This window comes from Gorilla gorilla, chromosome 9 (assembly GCF_029281585.2).
Source record: "Gorilla gorilla gorilla isolate KB3781 chromosome 9, NHGRI_mGorGor1-v2.1_pri, whole genome shotgun sequence".
NCBI classification, from domain to species: Eukaryota; Metazoa; Chordata; class Mammalia; order Primates; family Hominidae; genus Gorilla; species Gorilla gorilla.
In genome coordinates this window covers 26810735-26834479 of record NC_073233.2, presented here as the reverse complement: position 1 = coordinate 26834479, position 23745 = coordinate 26810735, and the positions used below count along the sequence as shown (strand labels likewise).

The window sequence follows — 23745 nt, the reverse complement described above, 5'->3', positions numbered from 1 at the left end:
ATAATATGACCCAAATTAGAGGCTAACTTATTATCAACGCATAGAAACAATCATTCTAAAGCAGGGTTTCTCGATATTGACACTAATGACATTTTGGGCCAGATAAATTTGTAGGGGCTTTCCTGTCCATTGAAGGATGTTTAGCAGCATTCCTGGGCTCTACTCACTGGCACCATTGTCCCCACCCAACCCACAGTTCGAAATTCTAACAATCTAAAATGTTTCCAGAGACTGCCCACAGCTCAAATAACCCCAGGAGTGTGAAATTGTCCCCTCTTCCACCCCACTGAAAACCACTGTTCTAGAGGTATCCAAAATGCAAATAAATAAGCATTCTTTCCTAATCTACTGTGTTCTCTGCTTAAAAAAAAAGTACCAAACTTAAGGTCTTATAGAATGCAATGCAATCTCTATTTATTTCACTGTTATAATAGCCTTAGATATTAAACATTTTTACTGCAAAGTTTTTTCAATGATTCCCCAGTCTATCACTTGACCCTTCCATCTTAAAATGTGCTAATGCTAACCACCTAATTTATCATAAATGTGATAATGAAATTACATTAGCGTTTTCAAAGTAATTATATAAAATCCTTTTGGGTAAGATACTTTCCTTACAGCTCCACAGTGACTGATAAAGATTATATTACACTGTTATGCACCTGGCAAAATACAGGCGGCTGATGATATCACTCAACAGGGATACCTTTACCCTTTGCACTTATTTGCCATAGAATGGGTAGGAAAATGTTGTGTTGGCATCTGTATATACACACATAGACATCTTTGTACAATGTTTAATGTATTTGGCCAAGATAAATTTCTTAAAGTAGAATTCTTGGATTAAAGGATAGGCACATTCAAAATTTTGATATGTATCATCAAACTGCCCACAGAAAGACTACGACAATTTTTATTCCCACAACTGTATGAGTGGAGTAAAGACCTAAATGTAAAATGGAAAGGTATAGAGCTTATGGAGAATATTTTCATGTTCCTGTGGGAAAAAAGTCTGACCATAAAGACCAATACATTTGACTATGTTAAAACCCAGAACCTCTGCTCATAAAAACAATGAAGTCACAGAGTCTGAAAAGATATTGGCCAGCCACACACATATACACATTTGTATATTTTCCATCACCAATGAAGAATACTAATTGTTAAAAAAAAAAAGAGTATGCAACCCAAAAGAAAAACAGGCAAAATAATTATATACAATTACTTCATAAGAAAAAAAATATATTACTTCATTAGTAATTCAAACACAATGGGAAACTACTACATGACTACGAGATTAGCAGTCACACCATACCCAGGGTTGAGAAGTCTATGGAGGTATGAAATAAAATTTTACTGCAGTACTTCGGAATTAACATGTTAAGAGCAGCACACCCTGTGATCTAGCAACTCTACTCCTAATTGTATACCCAGACATGAGTGCTGAAGTGTAAGAGCACACACGTACAAGCACACTATAGCACTATTATTTGCATAATAAACTGGAAATGATCCAGTGCCCACCAACAGTAAAATTTAAAAAACCCTTTCCTACGATGTGTTTTCTTGTGGTACATTCATACAACAACATCTACAGAAAATAAATTATCCTTATAGGCAATATAAATGAATGTTATGAACATGACTGAGTGAAGAAAGCAAAAACACATTTTAAAAAGAAAAAGGTATGTTTTGCTCCATTCATATAAATTTCAAAAACAGGTAAATATAAACTACACTGCTTAGGGATGTAAGTATAAGAGGTAACAGCAAAAAGAAAGGCAAGGAAATGATTATCATAAAGGTCAGGAGAGCGGTTACCTCTGGGGTACGGAGTTGTAACTGAGAAATGATATTTGGATGTCTTCTTTCTATATTTTCACCTGGCTGATGATCACACAGGTGTTCATTATATAACTATTTATTATTACTGTACCTGTATGTTTATGCAATTTTCTGTGTATGGTACATTTCACAACTAAAAAGGTTATACAAAGATTTATATAACTAGCATATATAATATACAATAACATGGGTGAAAGCAAAAAGAACACATTCATATCTGCTTATAAATGGTTATAGCATGTGTGGAACAGTACACAATTAGACAAAATGATTGCCTCTGTGTATGGAATGTAATAGTAGGGGTATAGGAAGGGAAGGAGAGTAACTCTTCAATATAAACTCTTTCATATCTTGCAAATTTTATATCATTGTTATATACTATTTGCATATAAAATTTTAAAAAAGAAAACAGGCAAATAATCACAAGCTAAAAAGACAATAGTTTCTCATACTACATTTTGCAAAGAAAAAGTGAAACTGATTTTTTTTTAAAAATTAAGATTATAGGAAGAGATTGTTAGAGAGGTTTAGAAAAGGAAAAGTCAAGAAAGTACTATATAGAAGAAATCCACTTTTAACCTATGTTTTTATATTTAAAGAAAAAGGGTGGGAAAACCCATAACATTTAAACATTAACCATAAGAAAATTACAATTATTAAAAACATTATCAGGGACAAAGAACAATACTTCATAATGATAAAGAAGCCAAACTATCAATGACACATAATAACCTAATGTGTATGCACCTAATAACCATATAAAAATACCTGAAGCAAAACCTGACAGAACTGAAAAGAGAAAGAGACAACCCTGAACTATAGGTAGAAATTTCATTCTTCTTCTTTCAGTAATTAACAGAATTAATAGACAAAATAAATAAGGATTTAAAAGACCTGAACAACTTGACTCAAATGGTAATTATGTAACACTCCACCAACAATAACAGAGTAGGTACTTCATTCTAAATCAGTGTGGAACATTCAATGAGAGAGACCATATGCTGGGCCATAAAGCAAGTCTGAACAAATTTAAAGGAATGATAGCATATAGAGCCTGTTCTCTTATCACAACCAAATTAAATTAGAAATTAATAACAGAAAGACATTTTTAAAATTTCTTAACACTTAGAAATTAAACGTGCTTCTAAATAATCCATGGACCAAAGGAGAAATCACAAGGGTGTATTTTGAATTGAATAAATTTGTGGGATGCAGCTATAACAGTCATTAGAGGGAAACTTATTGATGAAAAAAGCAAGGTACAGAACAATATGTAGAATATGCATACCTTACACTGAATATGAGGTTCACTGCTTTATCCCGCCTAGAAGAGTGCCAGGTACATAGTAGCCACACTATTTGTTAAATGAATGAGTATGCCAAGAAATATACATACATGTTTATAATAGAGTGTAATATTTTAAGAAGGATATACTAGAAACTGGTAACATTTTTTTGGGGACCAGGGGTGGGTCCTGAGTAATAGGGTTAAAGACAAAAAAGGATAAAATTTATAATATCTATATATCACATAGTCAAAAAATGACAATAGAATTTTACATGTATTAATCACAAATATCTGTCAGAGAAGCTCCTAATTTACCTATTATTTAACTTGATCACCAACTTCCATGCAAGAAGAAGAATCATGGTAATAACGGCTACTTATTAGGTCCCTATTATATGTGTGCTACTGTTCTGCAAGACTACTTTCTTCCACTTCTCTCACCTTCCAACATACAGTTCCCAACTTTTTAGTATTGTGGACTTCTGGAGAACATAACTTAGCACAAGAAATAATTTTCACTGCATATTCTAAAGTTTAAAAAACTTGTATTAGCTTTTTCTCCCACTAGATGGCACTCTCACTTAATCAACAAAAGACTGACAGTCAAATTGGCCCTATTCCTCAGACTGCAGAAAACCGTCCAATAAGCAAGTCTATCAAAGGAAAAAGTGAATCTCTAAAAATCTTTCCCAAGGCACGTGTGGGTCTTATCCCAGACCCACAAAAACAGTTTCTAAAACAATATTCCCAATCCCCCATGGTGGGTGAAAAAAATTCATTAATGATAACTGGATATTCCACTCAAAACTAATTAATATTGGCCAGGCATGGTGGTTTATGCATGTAATCTCAACACTTGGAAGGCTGAGGAGTGAAGATCCTCTGAACCCAGGAGTTTGAGACCACCCTGAGCAACACAGGGAGACCCCGTCTCTACAAAAAATTGAAAGACGAGCTGGGCATTGTGGCGCACGCCTGTAGTCCCAGCTGCTCCAGAGGCTGAGGCAGGAGGATAGCTTGAGCCCAGGAGGTCAAGGCCACAGTAAGCCATGATTGTGCCACTGCACCCCAGCCTGGGCAACAGAGCAAGACCCTCTCTCCCAAAAAAGAAAAGTAAAACTAAAGTATTACCAGGCACTTTTTTTTTTTTTTTTTTTTGAGGCAGAGTCTCCCTCTGTTGCCCAGGCTGGAGTGCAGTGGTGTGATCTTGGCTCACTATAACCTTGGCCTCCCCGGTTCAAGTCAGCCTCCTGCCTCAGCCTCCTGAGCAGCTGGGATTACAGGTGCATGCCACCATGCCAGGCTAATTTTTTTATTTTTAGCGGAGACGGGGTTTTACCATGTTGGCCAGGCTAGTCTTGAACTCCCAACCTCAAGTGATCCACCCACCTCTGCCCCCCAGAGTGTTGGGATTACAGGCATGAGCCACTGTGCCTGGCCCCAAGCACTTTTATTAAAGAAAATTATAGTATTACATAGTAACAGTGTGTGCTATGGTCTGAGTGTGTTCCCCAAAATATGTTAAAACTTAATCACCAATGTGATAGTATTTAAAGGTGGAGTCTTCAGGAGGTGATTAAGTCATGAGGGCTTGGAAGGGATTGGGGCCCTTAAAAAAGAACCTGAGGAAGTAGGTTCATTCCCTCCTATTCCTTCCACCATGTGAGGATACAGCAATAAGGCACCATCTTGGAAGCAAAGATCTAGCTCTAACTAGACATTCAACCTGCTAGAACTCTGATCTTGAACTTGGAGCCTCTAGAACTGTGAGAAATAAATTTCTTTTGTTTATAAATTACCCAGTCTCAGGTATTGTGTTATAGCAGCACAAATGGACTAGGATACAGTGATCTAGAATACTTATAGACTTTTGAGGCTATAGGAAATAGTTACTGACAGCATGATTCAGTATATAAAGAACAAGATCTCATTCTGTTTCCAGCAACAATGTATTTTAGGACCTACTGACACTCTAAATACAACAAATATGCTAGGAGGAAAAAAAGAACATCTTATTAGATGCATCAGTAAGCTAGCTTTCGCCTTGAGAGCATTTGCTAAACCTAGTCAACGAACATGGAGGAAATAGGAGACAAAGCCCAAAGTTCAACCAAAGTGAGAACTCTAAGAAGAAACTGCCCTAAATAACAGAGCTGGGACAAACAAATATATCTACAGAGCAAATGTGAATTTACAGTCTCATCTGCTGTCACCCATTTCCCCAATTCAGTTTAGAACCTTGGTGTTGAGCAGTCAAACACATACTTCCTCCCTAACTCCACCCCGTCTCCAATATGCATAAGACAGGCCCCAAACATACAACCCTGATTTACAATGCCTGGGTGGCAGGAAAAACCTAAAGTCAATAATTTAAAAATGACCCTTCAACACACTCTTTGGTAAGACTGAGGAAAAATGGGTATTCTCATTCCATTGTTGGTAAGAAAGTCAAATGGTACATAGCATTGAGGAGAATTTGGCAACAACTAGTAACGTTGCCCTCTCCTTCCCTTTCTCCATCCCTCCAGAACTGGCCTCAAGCAATCTTCCTGCCTTGGCCTCCCAAAGTGCTGGGATTACAGGTATAAGCCATCATGCCCAGCCCTCATTAACCCTTTGATATATCAATCTCACCTCTAGCAATATAAAATGACATTACACATATACAAGAATATTCAATACAATATTATTTGTAATAGCAAAAGAATGGGTAAAATTCAAATGAGCATTAATTACGTAGAATGTAACTGTATATACAATTTATTCTACACAAGAATAAAAACCTTATATTTGAAATATACGTGAATATTAGTCCAGGTCATGGGGGTGTGCAGAATTAATCAAATACCTGTCTAGGAAAGTTGGTGTGCATGTGTGCACAGCCATAAAAAGGAATGAGAAATATCTCTATAGAATAATGAAGTGATTTCTGAGACAGAATTTTAATTGAATAAAAGCAAAGTATAGAACAATATCTAGAATATGCTAACTTTTGCATAAGGGTGAATATATACATATCTAATATTTTCAAAATAACCCCAAAAATAAAAAGAAAATGGTCATCTATCCACAAAGGAAGATAACAGAAGAAGAAACAGAATGTCCTGTTATCTTAAAATGTACATAAAAATTACTAAAAAATTAGTAATTTTTTGCATAACTAAAACACAAAATTAAACTAAACAAGGGAAAAAGAAGCAATCCTCCCCAAAATTGAAAAAAAGAAAACACTGAAATCTGGTTGTATGTCAAGTTGGTAACAGAAAAGGTGAAAATAGTGACTACAAGTGACTTAAAAAAAAAACAATATTTTGACTGTACATTTCTCATGAGATACATTCTATAAGAAAATATAAACAAAATTTAAGCTGCATTTAGAAGTCTTATTGTTTAGTAGTAAAGTTGGTATTTAAGTTCTGAAACTAGCCGGGCACAGTGGCCCACGCCTGTAATCCCAGCACTTTGGGAGGCTGAGGCAGGCAGATCACCTGAGGTCAGGAGTTCAAGACCAGCCCCGCCAACATGGCGAAACCCCGTCTCTACTAAAAATACAAAAATTAGCCGGGCGTGGTGGCAGGCGCTTATAATCTCAGCTACTAGGGAGGCTGAGGCAGGAGAATCACTGGAACCTGGGGGGCAGAGGTTGCAGTGAGACGAGATGACGCCATTTCACTCTAGCCTGAGTAAAAAAAGCAAAACTCCATCTCAAAAAAAAAATAAAAAAAAACAAAAAAAAACAAAAAAAACTGAAACTATTGTAGGTAGTTTATATGATAAAGCAATTATCATCTTAGGAACCAAGGTTTTCTGCACAGACGTAAAGAGACGCAAGTATAAAATCAAAGACTTCAAGTAAAAATTTCATAATCTTAGATGGAAAATATGAGTGTAGATTTGTGACTTTTTATATTTAAAAAGTTAATAACAGGCCGGGCGCGGTGGCTCAAGCCTGTAATCCCAGCACTTTGGGAGGCCGAGGCGGGTGGATCACGAGGTCAGGAGATCGAGACCGGATTCCTGGCTAACATGGTGAAACTCCGTCTCTACTAAAAATACAAAAAAAATTAGCTGGGCATGGTGGCGGGTGCCTATAGTCCCAGCTACTCGGGAAGCTGAGGCAGGAGAATGGCGTGAACCCGGGAGGCGGAGCTTGCAGTGAGCCGAGATTGCGCCACTGCACTCCAGCCTGGGCGAAAGAGCGAGACTCTATCTCAAAATATATAAATAAATACATAAATAAATAAATAAAAAGTTAGTAACATCTGGTCTGTAGGAACATAGATGATGATCTCTACATATCATTTTCCAATGAAAGACCAGGATTCTTTGATTCCAAGTTTAGGCAGTATAAAATGACCATAAAATATCTCCTAGTACCAGAAAGTAAAATCTGAATCATAAACATACTTATTTGATATTTTCTGTGTATTATCACAATATATCAACCTGTAATTCAGATATTATATTGAGGACTACTAGGGTTTGTTAAAGGAACACAAGAGACAAGAAAAAAAAGGGAGAGGTGAAACTATAGATTAAGAAATTTTAGACTTGATACCAAAGGCATGATCTATAAAAATAATTGATAAATTAGACTTTATCAATATTAAAAACTTTTGCTCTATGAAAGACTCTGTTAAAAGGACGAAAGGACCTGCCACAGAGTGGGAGAAGATATTTGCAAACCACATATCCAATAAAGGACTAGTAAAAAGAACTGCCAAACACAACAGTAACCAGTGCTTGGGACGCAGTAAATACTCAGTGGATGCTTCAATATAATTTCAAATTTTTTCTTTGTAAAATTCAAGAAAAATTAATATTACTATTTTAATATATAGAATACTAACCATTTTGATAAAAACATATCAATTTATTCATCATCATTGTACATAAAAGACATCCAGAACAACTGTTTCTGCTTTTCATGCTCTTAAATGTGTCTTTTTATGACAGAATTTCTTAATTTTGATGTAGTCCAGTCCAATTTATTTTCTCTCTCTCTTTCTTTTTTTTTTTTTTGTATTTTTAGTAGAGATGAGGTTTCACCACGTTAGCCAGGATGGTCTCGATCTCCTAACCTCGTGATTCGCCCGCCTTGGCCTCCCAAAGTGCTGGGATTACAGGCGTGAGCCACCACACCCGGCCTCTCTTTTTAAGAGTCAGCATCTCGCTCTGTTGCCCAGGCTGGAGGGCAGTGGTGCAATCATAGCTCATGCAGTCTTGAACTTCTGGGCTTAAGCCATCCTCCTGCCACAGCCAATCAAACTGCTGGGATTACATGAGTGAGCCACTATCTTTTCTCTTAACATTAGTATTTTGGGGGTTTTGACTTTTGACTAAGAAATTTTCTCTATCCAGTCATAAATATATCCCCTTTTATTATCTTCTAAAGCTCTTTTTCCATTTGGAACTTTACTCCACTTGGAACTGATTTCTTCATTTTCTATGAAGTAGAAATCTTACTTCTCTTTATTTTCCCCAGTAAGGACATTCAGTTGTTTCAGCATCATCCTTTCCTCACTACTCTGTAGTACCACCTTTACCACAAATCAAGTGACCTTATGAGTATGGGTTACACAGGTCTGTTTGTCAGTCTTTGCACAAGTAAAACACTGTTTTAATTGCTGTAGTATACTTTATAGCTTGATATCTAGTACAAAGTCCTCCCACCTTATTCTCATAAGAGTATACAGGCTGCTTTTGGGCTTCTTTTTCATTTACCTAAAAAGCTGCTTTTTCAAACTCCACATAAACATGGTTGAGATTTTTGCTGGATTGCATTAAATCTATAGATTAATATGAAGAGAATTGACATCTTTACAATGTCTTCCAAACTTCCAACATGGTAATATTATCTCCACTTACTTACAGTATTTCATCAGTTCTAAAATGGACACCTCCCCCAATACTACAATTTTTGAAACTGCAATGTACATTAAAATTGGTGGCTGTGGAGAGTGATATCAGCAAGGGCTGACTAGAAGCCACTAGCACTTGTCCCTTTCACAAAGACAGCAAGAACAATGAAATATACAACTATGTTAATGAAAATAACCCAGGGAGAGCTCTGGAGACATCAGTGGAGTAACAGAAACGCTGGTGAGCACAAAAACTCAGGATGGCCACATTGAGAATGAAAGGGAACACCAGTCTCCTACCACCCCAAACCCCAGCCAGGATCAAGTGGGAATCAGGAGGAACTTCTCCCTATGGCAAGGAGGTAAGCAAGAGGATCCCAGCAACCTCCATCAACACACTGGACATCTACAGACCTCACCACTGGGGTCACCTGCAGTCCTGACAGGCAATATGCCAGCTGAAGGAGCTGCCTGGGGTCCAAATAGCCATGCTCTCCCAAGGGAAACTGACACTCTGTCCTGCCCCCAGTGCCTGTGTGGCTACTGCCATCTTGGAATTGAAACTATGGCTGAAGTGTACCTTGCTTCAGGGGTGAGTAGCCATGGCTCCCCTTCATCTCTAAGGCTAAGCTGCTGAACCACCCTAGTCTGGTGGTCCAACTTCCCCAGGCAGAGCTGTGAGCAGCTGTTACACCCTTACAAGTAGGGTCAAAGCAGAGGTGGAGGCACTCCACCTACCCCTCTCCCACCCCCTCAAGCTGGAGCTGCAGCAGTATGCTGCCTCCTGGGAAAAGAGTACTGGGGCCACTCAGAGCAGTAACACCCCTCTGCCATCAGGGTTGAAGCAGTGCCCTGCATCCCAGGAAATGGTGCCTTGGCTGCCCAGAGAAACCACGACCCCATTTGGTAAGCTGAAGTAGCACCCAGTATCATGAGAAATGGAACCTGGGCTGCCCAGAACAGTAATGCCCCACAGGTCTATGGTGAAGTGGCATATCACTCTCTGGGAAATCAGTGACCTGGCTAAGCTAAGCATCTGTGCATCCCAGGGCTGAGCTGACGCAGTATGCTGCATCCCAGGGAAACAAGAGCAGTGGCTGAGCTGAGACACCCCACCTTACACAATGACTCTAGTACCCTGCTTGCCTGAAGCTAGACTAACCCCCACGAGTCTGAGTTGCAGAGACACCCCTTTCCTTGGGAAGTAGAGTCATCACTGTGCCTTTAGGCCGCCTGCCACCCTTAGGGCCCAAATGACAGCTGAGCTCCACCATTCTAGGGTACTTGCTGCTGCTGCACCCAGCCTCACAGAGTCCGGGATACAGCCAACACCCACCATCCCAGTGTCTAGAGTCACTACTGTACAGTGTACCCTGCTCCCCCAGCCCAAACCTCCAGAACATCCCTGCTTCCCCAGGGTCAGGGGTCAGGCCAGTGCTGTGGCTTGAGTAAAACCACAGTTACAACTGAGCCCTCTGGTTCCGAGCTGCTGGAGGGTGCCTCCATTGTCACAGATCCTAGTTCTTGTGGGAAACTTACATCCAACCCTGCCACAGAGGGTGAATCTGCACCCCAAGACCCAGGTAACACAATAGGTTCATGGGACTCTGATGCAGTACTGTGGCCCCACTGCTGCTCCAAGCACCACTGCTGCTGCTTGTAGACCATGTCAGACCTAACAGCAGGGTCAGCTAAGTCTTCCTATTGTAGGAAAAATGAAAACATGAGGATCTCCCAAACTGTTGCAACTGAGTACCTTAAAAACTATGCTGCTGCCGGCCGGGCGCAGTGGCTCACGCCTGTAATCCCAGCACTTTGGGAGGCCGAGGTGGGCGGATCACGAGGTCAGGAGATTGAGACCATCCTGGCTAACATGGTGAAACCCTGTCTCTACTAAAAATGCAAAAAATTAGCCGGGCATGGTGGCGAGTGCTTGTAGTCCCAGCTACTCGGGAGGCTGAGGCAGGAGAATGGCGTGAACCAGGGAGGCGGAGCTTGCAGTGAGCCAAGATCGCACCACTGCACTACAGCCTGGGCGACAGAGCGAGACTCCGTCTCAAAAATAATAATAAAAAAAAAACTATGCTGCTGCCACCACTGCCACAAACTTCTACAGCCTATACCACTGAGTCACTCATATTATTGCTGATGTTGAACACAGGTCAAGAAGCTGCAAAGAGACTATACCACTGCACCTATCTGGAAACATACTCACCACACCATTCCCAACTGGAACACTAATCTTTCCCTTTACAACACTAGGAAGTCTGGAAAAGGCAACTGCTCCACCAGATGTCTACATCAAAAAAGTTGAATGATTTCAAATACAAAACCTAATGATGCATCTCAAAAAACTAGAAAAGCAAAGTAGAAGGAAAGAAATAACAAAGGTCAGAGCAGAAATGAACAAAATTGAGACTTAAAAAATACAAAAGATCAATAAGAAAACTTGGTTTTTAAAAAAGATAAGCAAAATTGACACACCATTAGCTAGACTAACCAAGAAAAAAAAAGAGAAAACACCAAAATAAATAAAATCAGAAACAAAGAGACATTAAAATAGATACCATAGAATTATAAATGTTTATTAGAGACTATGATAAACAACTATATGCTAACAAATTGGAAAACCTAGAGGAAATGGATACATTCCTGGACACATACAACCTACCAAGATTGAACCAGGAATAGAAAATCTGAACAGAACACAAGTAACTAGATTGAATCTGTAATAAGTCTATCAAAGAAAAATTCAGGACCCGATGCTTTCACTGCTAAATTGTACCAAACACTTAAAGAACTAACACCGATTACTCTCAAACTCTTCCAGAAAATCAAGAGGGGGGATTTCTTCCAAACTCATTCTATGAGGTTAGCATTATATAGATAACAAAATCAGTTAAAGACACTATAAAAAAAAAAACAAACTGCAGGCCAATATCCCAGATGAACACAGATGTAAAAGTCCTTAACAAAATACAAGCAAACTAAATCTTGTGGCACATCAGAAGATCACTTGCCATGATCAAGTGGGATTCATCCCAGATATGCAAGGATGACAAAATGTACACAAGTCAATAAACATGATACTTCAACAAAATGAAGGACAAAAGCCATATGATCATCTCAAAAGACACAGAGAAGCATCTGATAAAATTCAACATCCCTTCATGATAAATACTCTCAACAAGTTAGGCACAGAAGGAATGTACCTAACACAATAAAGGCCATCAATGACAAACCCACAACCAACAACATACTGAATGGGGACAAGTTCAAACCATTTCCTCTTAGATATGGAATAAGACGAGGATGTCCACTTTCACCACTTTTATTCAACATAATACTAGCCAGAGCAATCAGGCAAGAGAAAGAAATAAAGGACATCCAAATTGGAAAGAAGGGAGACAAACTGTTCCTGTTTGAAGACGACATGATCTTATAAAGAAAATCTAAAAACCTCTTAGAACTGACAACACATTCAATAAAGCTGAATGATACAAAATCAATATACAAAAATCAGTAGCATTTCTATACCCAGGGGAAGTAATAAAGAAATCAAGAAAGCAATCCCATTTATATAACTACAGTAAAATAAAATACTTAGGAATAACTTTAAACAAAGAGTTGAAAGATCTCTACAATGAAAACTACAAAATACTGATGAAAGAAATTGAAGGGAACACACCAAAAATGGAAAGTGATCCCATGCTTATGAACTGGAAGAATTAATACTGTTGAAATAACCATACTGGCCAAAGTGATTTACAGATTCAGTGTAACAAAATACCAATGACATTCTTCGTAGAAATAAACAACCCTAAAACTTGCATGAAACCACAAAAGATCCTGAATAGCCAAAGTGATCCTGAGCAAAAACAGCAAAGCTGGAGGCATCACAATTCCTGATGTCAACAAGCTATAGTAACCAAAACAGCATGATATTGGCATAAAAGCAGACACATAGACCAAAATAACTGAATAGAGAACCCAGAAACAAATCCATACATTTACAGCCAACCGATTTTTGGCAAAGGTACCAAAAACATTTATTGGAGAAGGGACAGTCTCTTCAATTGTTGAGAAAAATGGATATCCATATGCAAACAAACAAACAAAAAAAATCAAACTAGATCCCTATCTCCTACCATATACAAAAATCAACTAAAAATGGTCTGAGCGCGGTAATCCTAGTACTTTGGGAGGCTGACGTGGGTGGCTGGCTTAACCCCAGGAGTTCAAGACCATCCTGGGCAATATGGCAAAACCCCATCTCTACTGAAAACACAAAAATTAGCTGGGTACAGTGGCGCACACCTGTAGTCCCAGCTCCTCAGGAGACTGGGGTGGAAGGCTTGCTTGAGCCCAGGAGGCAGAGGTTGCGGTGAGCTGAGATGGTGCCACTGCACTCCAGCCTGGGCGACAGAAAATAAATGAATTAAAAAAAATCAACTAAAAATGGATTAAATATTTAAATGTAAGACTTTAAATTATTAAACTAATAGAAGAAAACATAGGGGAAACGCTTCAGGACATTGGTCTGGGCAAAGATTTGTGGAGATGATCTCAAAAGCACAAACAACAAAAGCAAAGACAGACAAATGGGATTATACCAAATTAAATAGCTTTGACAAAAAAATCCCATGCAGATGAGCAGAAGGATCAATATCATTGAAATGGTCACACTGCCCAAAGCAATGTATAGATTCAATGTTATTCCTATCAAACTACCAATGACATTCTTCACAGAACTAGGAAAAACTATTTTAAAATTCATATGGAACCAAAAAACAGTCCAAATAACCAAGGCAATCCTAAGCAAATAGAACAAAACTGGAGGTTTCACATTTCCCAACTTCAAACTATACCACAGGGCTACAGTAATAAAAACAGCACAGTACTGGTACAAAAACAGACACATAGACCAATGGAACAGAACAGCGGACCCAGAAATAAAGCCACACATCCACAACCTTCAATCAGATTGAAGATCACAATCTAATCTTCAACAAAGCTGACAAAAACAAGCAATGAGGAAAGGACTCCCTATTCACTAAATGGTGCTGGGATAACTGCCTAGCTATATGCAGAAGACTGAAATTAGACCCCTTCCTTTCAACTCAAGATGGGCTAAAGACTTAAATGTAAAACCCAAAACTATAAAAACCCCGAAAGACAACCTAGGCAATACCATCCTGGACATAGGAACAGGCAAAGATTTCATGACAAAGATGCCAAAAGCAATTGCAACAAAAGCAAAAACTGACAAATACGGTTTAATTAAACTAAAGAGCTTCTGCACAGCAAAAGAAACCATCAACAGAGTAAACAGACAACCCTTAGAATGCAAGAAAATATTTGCAAACTATGCATCTGACAAAGGTCTAATAACCAGCATCTATAAGGAATTTAAACAAATTTATACAAAAAGCAAACAACCCCATTAAAAGGTGGGCAAAGGACATGAAGAGATACTTTTCTAAAGAGGACATGCATGTGGCCAACAAGCATATGAAGACAAGCTCAATATCACTGATCATTAGAGAAATGAACATCAAAATCACAATGAGATACCATCTCACACCAGTCAGAATGGCTATTATTAAAAAGTGAAAAAATAACGGTGCTGGCAAGATTGAGGCGAAAAGGGAACACTTAAACACTGTCTGAGTGTAGAATAGGTCAAACATTGTGGAAAGCAGTATGGTGATTCCTCAAAGAGCTAAAAACAGAACTACCAGGCCAGGTGTGGTGGTGCACGCCTATAATCCCAGCACTTTGGGAAGCTGAGGTGGGCAGATCACTTGAGGTCAGCAGTTCAAGACCAGCCTGGCCAACATGGTGAAACCTCATCTCTACCAAAAATACAAAAATTAGCCAGCACGGCGGTGCATGTCTGTAGTCCCAGCTACTCTGGAGGCCGAGGCTGGAGAATTGCTTGAACCTGGGGGGTGGAGGTTGCAGCGAGACAAGACTGCACCACTGCACTCCAGCCTGGGAGACAGAGTGAGACCCTATCTTAAAAAAAACAAAAACAAAACAAAACAGAACTACCATTTGACCCAACAATTCCATTACTGGGTATATACCCAGAGAAATAAAAATCATTCTACCATAAAGAGCAAGATGCACATGAATGTTCATTGCAGCATTATTCACAATAACAAAGATACGGAATTGGAATCAATCTAAACATCCATCAGTGACAGAGTGGATAAAGAAAATGGTGTCACGGATACACCATAGAATACTATGCAGCCATAAAAAAGAACGAGATCATGTCTTTTGTGGGAACATGGATGGAGCTGGAGGCCATTATCTTTAGCAAACTAATACAGGAACAGAAAACCAAATACCACATGTTCTCACTTATAAGTGGGAGCTAAATGATGAGAACTCGCGAATACAAGAAGGGAACAACAGACACTGGGGCCTACTTGAGGGTAGAGGTTGGGAGAAGGGAGATGAGTAAAAAAAAAAAATAACTATTGGGTACTAGGCTTAGTACCTAGGTGATGAAATAATTTGTACAACAAACCCCCATGGCACAAGTTATTACCTAAATAACAAACCTGTATATGTATTCCCAGATCTGAAAGAAAGAAAAAAAGCCACTAAAAAAGTAAATAAAGTTTCTGCACAGCAAAGAAAACAACAGAGTAAAGAGATAATCTGCAGAATGGGAGAAAATATTTGCAAATTATTTATCCAGTAAGAGATTAATATCCGGAATATATAAAGAACTCAACAGCAAAAACCCAAATAATCTGATCAAAAATGGGCAAACAAACTGAATAGACATCTCACAAAAGAAGACATATAAAAGGCCAGCAGGTATATTAAAAAATGCTCAACATTACTAACCATCAGGAAAATGCAAACAAATTATAATGTGATATTATTTCATGCCAGTTAGAAAGGCTGTTATCAAAAAGACAAAATAAGGATGCAAGGATGCAGAGAAGGAGAATTCTTATACACTGTTGTTAAGAATATAAATTAGTACAGCCATTATGAAAAAGAGTATAGAGGTTCCCCAAAAAACTAAAAATAGAACTATTATATGATCCAACAATCACACTACCGGGTATACATATTCAAAAGAAAGGAAAACAGTATGTCAAAGAAGTGTCTGTACTCCCACATTTATAACAGCACTATTCACAATAGCCAAGATACAGAATCAACCTAAGAGTCTACTAAGAGTTGAATGGACAAAAAAAATGTGGCATATATACACAATATACAGTTTATAGGAGACAATTTGTATTTATAATAAATGCTTATGTGCCTACAAATGTAAGCTGTAAATTTGAAGGGTTTACTTTTACTCCCAGGTAGAAGTAAACAGTATTACTGATAAAATATTTTTAAGTTGTTATACAATTTTAGAGTTTAAAATAAAAATTAACAAATATTTTGTGTTCTCTGAGGGATTATCTGAAAAATGTTTGTAAGGGCAGTTGATTCATGTTCCTGAATAACTTAACCTTTTAATATTCATGATTAGAATACTTTGTCACTTATCGAAGACTGAATAAAAGAAAGGCTAGGAAGTGGTTAAGAGCACAGACAAGAACAAAAGTATAGATTATAAGACCAAAATAATTATACACAAGGGACCTGTTACATTTCTATTCTCTTTGCTTTCATTTTATTCTTGATTCAGATGTTAGCATATCTATGAAAAAATATGAACCACAACTTTTCTTTCATTGTTCAAGTACTATAAATATCTCCCTGTTAATACTTAACAGTACTAGAAAACAGTACTGCGGAATGGGAATTTTATATTTTATCTAAAATTATTAGGCATTGTCAGCACTGCCTAAAAATTGTTTCCAAGGCAGCAAACTGAGAATTATGCTTGAAATATACATAAAGTACATTTTGATTCAACTAACATTAAGAAAAATACCAAGAATACCCCAAATCCCAATAACTCACATCCATCAGCTTACTTTCATATTTCTGTATACCAACCACAGACAGTCAATTAGTAAATGCTAGACATGGAAAGTCTTCCGCTTTTACAAAGGGCTTTAAGCAAGGGAGAAGCCCTAAGAATGTTCTTCCTCCAAGAATTAATATTCTTTATTTCATGTATATGATTATTTTCAACTGTTATTTATTGAATTAGCTAGTGTAGTAGCTCGCTCATGAGTTACAGAGTACTTAAAAGTTTGTATAACTTTCAAAACTGAATACCTAAGTTATTGAGATCTTATGTGCCAGAAACTGTTCTAAGAAATTTGCATGTATTAACTCATTTAATCCTCAAAAAAAAACCTTATGAAGTAGGTAATACTGTTATTTTCATTTTATAGAGAAGGAAACTGAGGCACAGAGAGGTAACATGCCCAAGAATGGAGGTAGTTTGCCTCTGGAGCAACATTCTTAACCCTGTCATATACTATATCTCCATGCCTTCATGTATTGTACATAAAATTATAAATGTCTGAGGCCAGCGAATTTCTGTCTGGGAACGTTCTCTTACAATTTTACAATTCACTTTCCGTCATCATTTACTAATGTTAAGCCTCGTGGACTTAGTCTATGTGTTTGCAAAGTTATGCTGAAAACATAGAGGAAATATAGCAACACCAAATGAGTCAATTTGGCTTACTGAGTCGGAATTAGGGATGCTTATTTTGAACAGTTTTATTAAGTAGGCAGAAATAAGAAGCAATAAAGAACAGCTCTCAAAACAAGAACTTCTATTGGTAGACTAAAATGTAAAAAATGACACATACACAAAGACATAGGTATTAACATCTTCCAGGGATTAAACTGTTTACATTTAACTGAAACAATTTTGTCAAACAGAAATTCCATCTGATAAAAATGAAAATGTAGAGCATGATGACTATAGTTAGTAATACTGTATTGTATATGAAAAATTTCCTAAGAGAATAGATTTTAGGTGCTCTTATTACATACAGAAAGACAGGTAAGTATGTGAGATGACAGACATGTTAATTTGACAGCAGTAATAATCTCACTGTGTAAATCAAAACATCATGTTGTACACCTTAAATATATAAAATAAAAAGAAAACTTCTCTTAAATAAAAACAAAAATGAAAATATAAAATTAAAGGCAAGCCTAGAACTGGAAATTTGTTAATGCAAGCCAAGTGATTGTTTATTAAATAACATGCTAACAGCAATAATTTAGCTTTTAAAATTACATTCTTATCTAGAAATAAATAAAGACAAAATAAAGACAAAATAAAGACAAAAATTCATGAACAGGTGCAGACTAGAAACATATTTAGATTAAGCCATGGAATAGTTAGTGGACCACAGTAGAAGAAAACATGTACATCTCTGCTATATGATTTCTACACTGCTATACCGGATTACACATCCATTAAACATCTGTGCCCAATTCTGGAGGGTATATTCCATTTTTGTCTTTCCTTGTTGAAAATACTTGTAAAAAGAGAAAAAAATGCTTAACTATGGTTCATTCTAGATTTTTGCATCTTTATTATGTTGTATGTAAAAAATAAAATAAATAAAGACAGGAGTCTGTGCAATTTAAGTTTAAAATGCTGGTTCATGAAAATGTGGCTACAGATTTAAAATAGTTGTTTACCATTTGCCTACTGTTTCAGCCAATGCGCCTGAAACATGGAGGATAAAGTTTAGAAAGCATACCTGCCCTATGTTTAATTATGTAATTGATGTTTTCCAGCTTCTCAAATCAAAAATCCTAATGAAAGTACCAAATAAAGTTAGGGACTTCTAGGATTTAGAAGATACCATAAATGATATTTCCAATCCACAAAGATGATTGAAAATAATTTAGCACAAGCCTTCTTAAGCCTTAAATGCAAATTTCACCAGAGAAATAAGGCCATCCAGAGCTGACTGCCATAGAATAACTGCTGTAAGTTTAGTGTCCAATGCCCCACCTAGAGCACTTAAAACAGTTGCTAGACTTCAACTCACTTAAAACAAGGAAAGGCAGACAGTGAGATAATACAAATGCTTAAGTAACACCTTTGTGGTGAGGAAGAAGAAAAGTTCTTAGTTATCCCTTCCTGAATACGCTGATTTGTTTTTCATTACTGGTTTCGAAGAACCTTGGCTTCCAAACAACTGGCTCCTTTCATCTCAGGCTCCAGTGACTCCAGTGACTGCCTTCCTGATGAAGAGACAGGTCTTACCTGACCAACGCTCTGAAGTGAAAGGTGTTCTTTATTTCAGTTAGAGCAAGTCCCCAGCCCCCAAGCCAGGGATGGGTACTGGTCCGTGGCCTGTTAGGAACTGGACTACACAGCAAGAGGTGAGTGGCAGGCCAGCATTACTACCTGAGCTCCGCCTCCTGTCAGATCAGCAGTGGCATTAGATTCTCACAGGAGCATGAACCCTATTGTGAACTGCCCAAGTGAAGGATCTAGACTGTATGCTCCTGATGAGAATCTAATGATGTGAGGTGGAACAGTTTTATCCTGAAACCATCCCATCCCCATCCCCCAATCCATGGGAAAACTGTCTTCCATGAAACTGGACCCTGGTGCCAAGAAGTCTTGGGACTGCTGAGTTACAAGCACAAACTAGGAAAAGAGAAACCACAAAAGCTATTTAAAATAGAGGAAATTTAATGTCAAAAGTCACTTATACAGAGGATAAAAGATATGAGCAGTCATCAAGAGAGTGAGACAACCAGACTTGACAATGCCCACAAGTAACTAGCATTCCTAGGCTACTGCTACAAGAACCCAGGGCTGGGGTTGCACAGTGGATGCTGGAATTTCAGCATGCCTGTTAGGTGGGAAGTGGAACCACAAAAGAAACAGCTTTTGCCAGCAACACACTAGAGATAAAGCAAGAAGGGAAGAAATGCCCTGGCTTCTCCCTTTCTTAAATCTTGGGAGATTTAGTGTTTCTAGTGTTTCCCATTGGGTTCCCCAAACTCAGCAGAAGTTAGCCATCATTGGAGCTTGGTAAAGGCAGCCTGCAGGGTTAGCCCTCCTTGGTACAGAAGAAAGCAGAAGGGTACAAAATGGATTCCAGTACAACTTTCAATAAAGTTCACATCATAAAGACAATCTCATGAATTCATTCAATCCAGCTAACTGCAGTTATTAAACCAGGTGGCTCTAAGATATCAATTGCCTATTAATAATTCTAGATCATCTTTCAGATTTGGAAGTGAAAAATCCTAGAACATCAATATCCAGCAGTATAATTCTGCTAGGCAGAGCAAGAACTATCCCATTAGTTATTGTAATCAGATATATAATAATGTTCAACTGAGGTAACAGGAAGTTTGGACAAGTCTTTCTTTTGGTTTGCCTATAAAGTCTATTTTGGAGTAATTTAAAAGATGCATTTTCTAAGAAGAGTAAAATATACAGCATAAACTATTTAAAATTCTTGTCAAGTATATGCCTCAAATGTGCTTTCTCAGAAGCATCTTTTCATAGTCTTTAAAGAAATATTACATTTTTAATTCATATCTACTCTTTCAATTCATGAGAAATCAGAGTGCTGATACAAATTCTTTGGTGTGAGAATACTGATATTGTGACTAAAGGTTGTTAAAGGCCAATCTTAGCATTAAAAAAAAATCAACATACAGTTTCACATACAAAATAGTAACTGTCAACAACTGTGACTGTCATCAGCTCTAGACTGGAACTCCCTACACTACTACATTAAATCTGAATATTCCAAAAGTTCCTTGAAACATCTATTTCACTAGGATTATAACTATGTTTATTCAAAATTTATGAAAAATTATAAAGCAAAACTCAATGTTTTCAAAATTTTTTGATAAATTTTATGAAAATATATCTACCAAATAGAACTTTAAGGAAAAAAATTATTTCAAAATAATTTAAAAATCTTTATTAGAAACACTATCCAGTTTATTTCTGTCAAATTGACATATCAGTAAGTCAAATCAGCTGTCAAATACATTTTTTTTTTTCGAGGTGGAGTCTCGCTCTGTCACCCAGGTTGGGGTGCAGTGGCGTGATCCTGGCTCACTGCAACCTCCAACCTCCTGGGTTCAAGCCACTCTCCTGCCTCAGCCTCCCAAGTGGCTGGGATTACAGGTGCCTGCCACCACGCCCGGCTAATCTTTGTATTTTTAGTAGAGATGGGGTTTCATCACGTTGGCCAGGCTGGTCTCAAACTCCTGACCTCAGGTGATCCACCTGCCTCAGCCTCCCAAAGTGCTGGGATTACAGGTGTGAGCCACCATACCCAGCCTCCATTAATTTTATTTCCATATATTTAAAAATAAACATTCTGTCATGACTCAAGATTTCAACAGCAAATTATGAAGCTATGTAACATACCTTCCTTTTAATATTTCCGTAACAGCAATAAATTCTATTTTATGTGATAATGGACATTGATTACATGGCCCAACAGATTAGAAAGGTAGGACATTCAGTATGATAATGGTGGCAATATCATGTTAATTTTGATGAAACAGTCCTAATGAGTTCTTATTAGTCCCTGGAGGCTTTCAGGAAAACACTTAGGTATCTAAAACTTAGAAAGTAGAAAAATAATTTATCAGGATTTTTAAGATAAAAAAGATAATTTATCACTTTTTAAAGATTATGAATAGCCAATAAATAAGGGCCATTTCAGAATAAACTACAGTAAGAAGACTGTAGCTATTTTTTTAAATTACACATTATAGTATCTAATGTAGCTATTTAAAAAATAATGTCACCATTCTGCCATGTATCAAATATAATTAAATTCATGAAAACTATTATCTTATTCATTACTTTAAAAAAGTTTTTTCATTTTACCAGTGAAAGTAGTTTTTTCTGTAAACACTCACCATCCACTCAGATATGATAACATCTACTTTTTCTACAGGAAGATGAACTTCTTCAATCTTTCCTTTAATTAGTGTAATAGTATCTTCAAGTTTATTTAGTCTGAAAATTATAATGAATTAGATTAGTAGGTTAAACAGATTCTGAAAGCTAGTTAAATTACATAATTTTTTGCCAACAACTCGTATTGTTTTGTGGGACAAAAAAGTATTTCAATCAAAGCTTAGTTGTTCTTTGGACATTGTAATTATTTTATGGTTACTCCATGCATGCCCAAAGATGTTTGTGGTTAATATGGCAATACAGTGAACCAATATTTAAAATCTGAGTTTGAAAAGAAATCCAAATTTTATCAAGAATAACATGTCAATGAAGTTACATGTCTTTAAAACAACACAGTGGTGAAGACAGACATACAAGACATATAAAAGTATGGTTTAAAGGGAAGTGTTATGTCTGTCATAGGGGTGAGAGAATTTGAAGCCCCAAGCCCCTAATTTAACCCCCAGATTCTCTAGCATTTGTCAGCTATGTGATCTTCACCAAATTTTTAAGTAATTTCGTTGAGCCTGTGCTACTCCTGTGTAAAAGAGAATAATACCGACCCTATTTACTTCACAGGCTATTAAGAGGATCAAATACTTGTGAAAGCTATACATGTATCTATAAACAATGACACTATCATCAACAAAACATTAAGTGTTAAAACCTGAAATCTTATCACTATTAAAAATTAACCTTGACCAGTGGCATTCATTAGATGTTCTTATACACTTGATCATAAGATTAGCAATATTTCCCCTTCTTCTGTAATATGAAACAACAGTTATTTTCACAAAGGTGAATGTAAGCTGCTGGTTAAGTTTACATCTGATTAATAAATTCTCAATTCTCAGAATGTACATTGTAACTATAGAGGATTTTTTTCCTGCATCAAAGAAATTGTACCCCTTAACTTCATTGGGTATTATTTACAAACAATTCAGTGCATTCATTTTAGGGTAGTTTTGTTAAATTCTGAAAAACAGATACTTTGTTGACCACCACAATCAATATATAGAACATTTCCTCTCCCCCCAAAGATTAGTGCCCATTCCCAGAAAATCTCCCCATCCACAAGCAACCACTGATTTTCTTTCTTTCATTATATATTAGAGTTGCATTTTACAGAGTTTCATACTAACAGAATCGTGCTGATTCTTTTTGTGCCTGGCTTCCTCCGATAAGCATGATACTTTTTTAGTTTCATGTATGCTTTTGTGTATATCAGTAGTTTGTTTGTTCCTTGCTACTGCTGAGTAGTATTCCACCACATGGATAAATCACAATTTTGTTTATACATTCACCTGTGTATGTAATTCTGGATTGCTTCTAGCTTTGGACCATAATGAATAAAGCTGGTATAAACATCTGTGTATAAGCAGAATTGCTCCATCAAATGGTAGTGTATATCTAACTTTTTAAATAAACTGCCAACTTGTTTTACAAAGCATATAAACAATTTGACATTTCCAGCAGTAATACATGTGCATTCCTGTTGCTTCACATCCTTGTTAATACTCACTATTGTTGATCTTCGAAATTTTCACTGTGTAGAAAGAATTCATTGTGGTTATAAACTGCATTTTCCTAATGATCAAGCATTTTTTCTAGGCTTGCTTGCCATATTCCCATGTCTTCTTTTGTTCGAATCTTTTGCCCATTTAAAACATCAGGTCAGTTGTATTCTTTCTTTTTTTTTTTTAAAGACAGGGTCTCACTCTGTTGCCCAGGTTAGAATGCAGTGGTGCAATCACAGCTCACTGTAGCCTCAACCTCTCTCAAGCTCAAGTGATCCTCTCACCTCAGACTCCTGAGTAGCTGGGACTACAGGTGCGTGACACCATGCCTGGCTAATATTTGTGTTCTTTGTAGAGATGGGGCTTCTCTATGTTGTG

At 37.2% G+C, this 23745-nt stretch overlaps 1 protein-coding gene across 4 annotated transcripts in view; it reads right to left on the bottom strand.

The window, feature by feature from the left end:
* The window catches only part of PRMT3 (protein arginine methyltransferase 3), a 125609-nt gene that overhangs the window by 61678 nt on the left and 40186 nt on the right, over positions 1-23745 (bottom strand). For all 4 annotated transcript variants that reach the window (XM_031016434.3, XM_055356603.2, XM_055356605.2 and 1 more), the window contains one exon: positions 21811-21910. In XM_031016434.3, coding sequence (XP_030872294.2) covers positions 21811-21910 — 100 coding nt within the window. The remainder of the gene's footprint in view (positions 1-21810; positions 21911-23745) is intronic.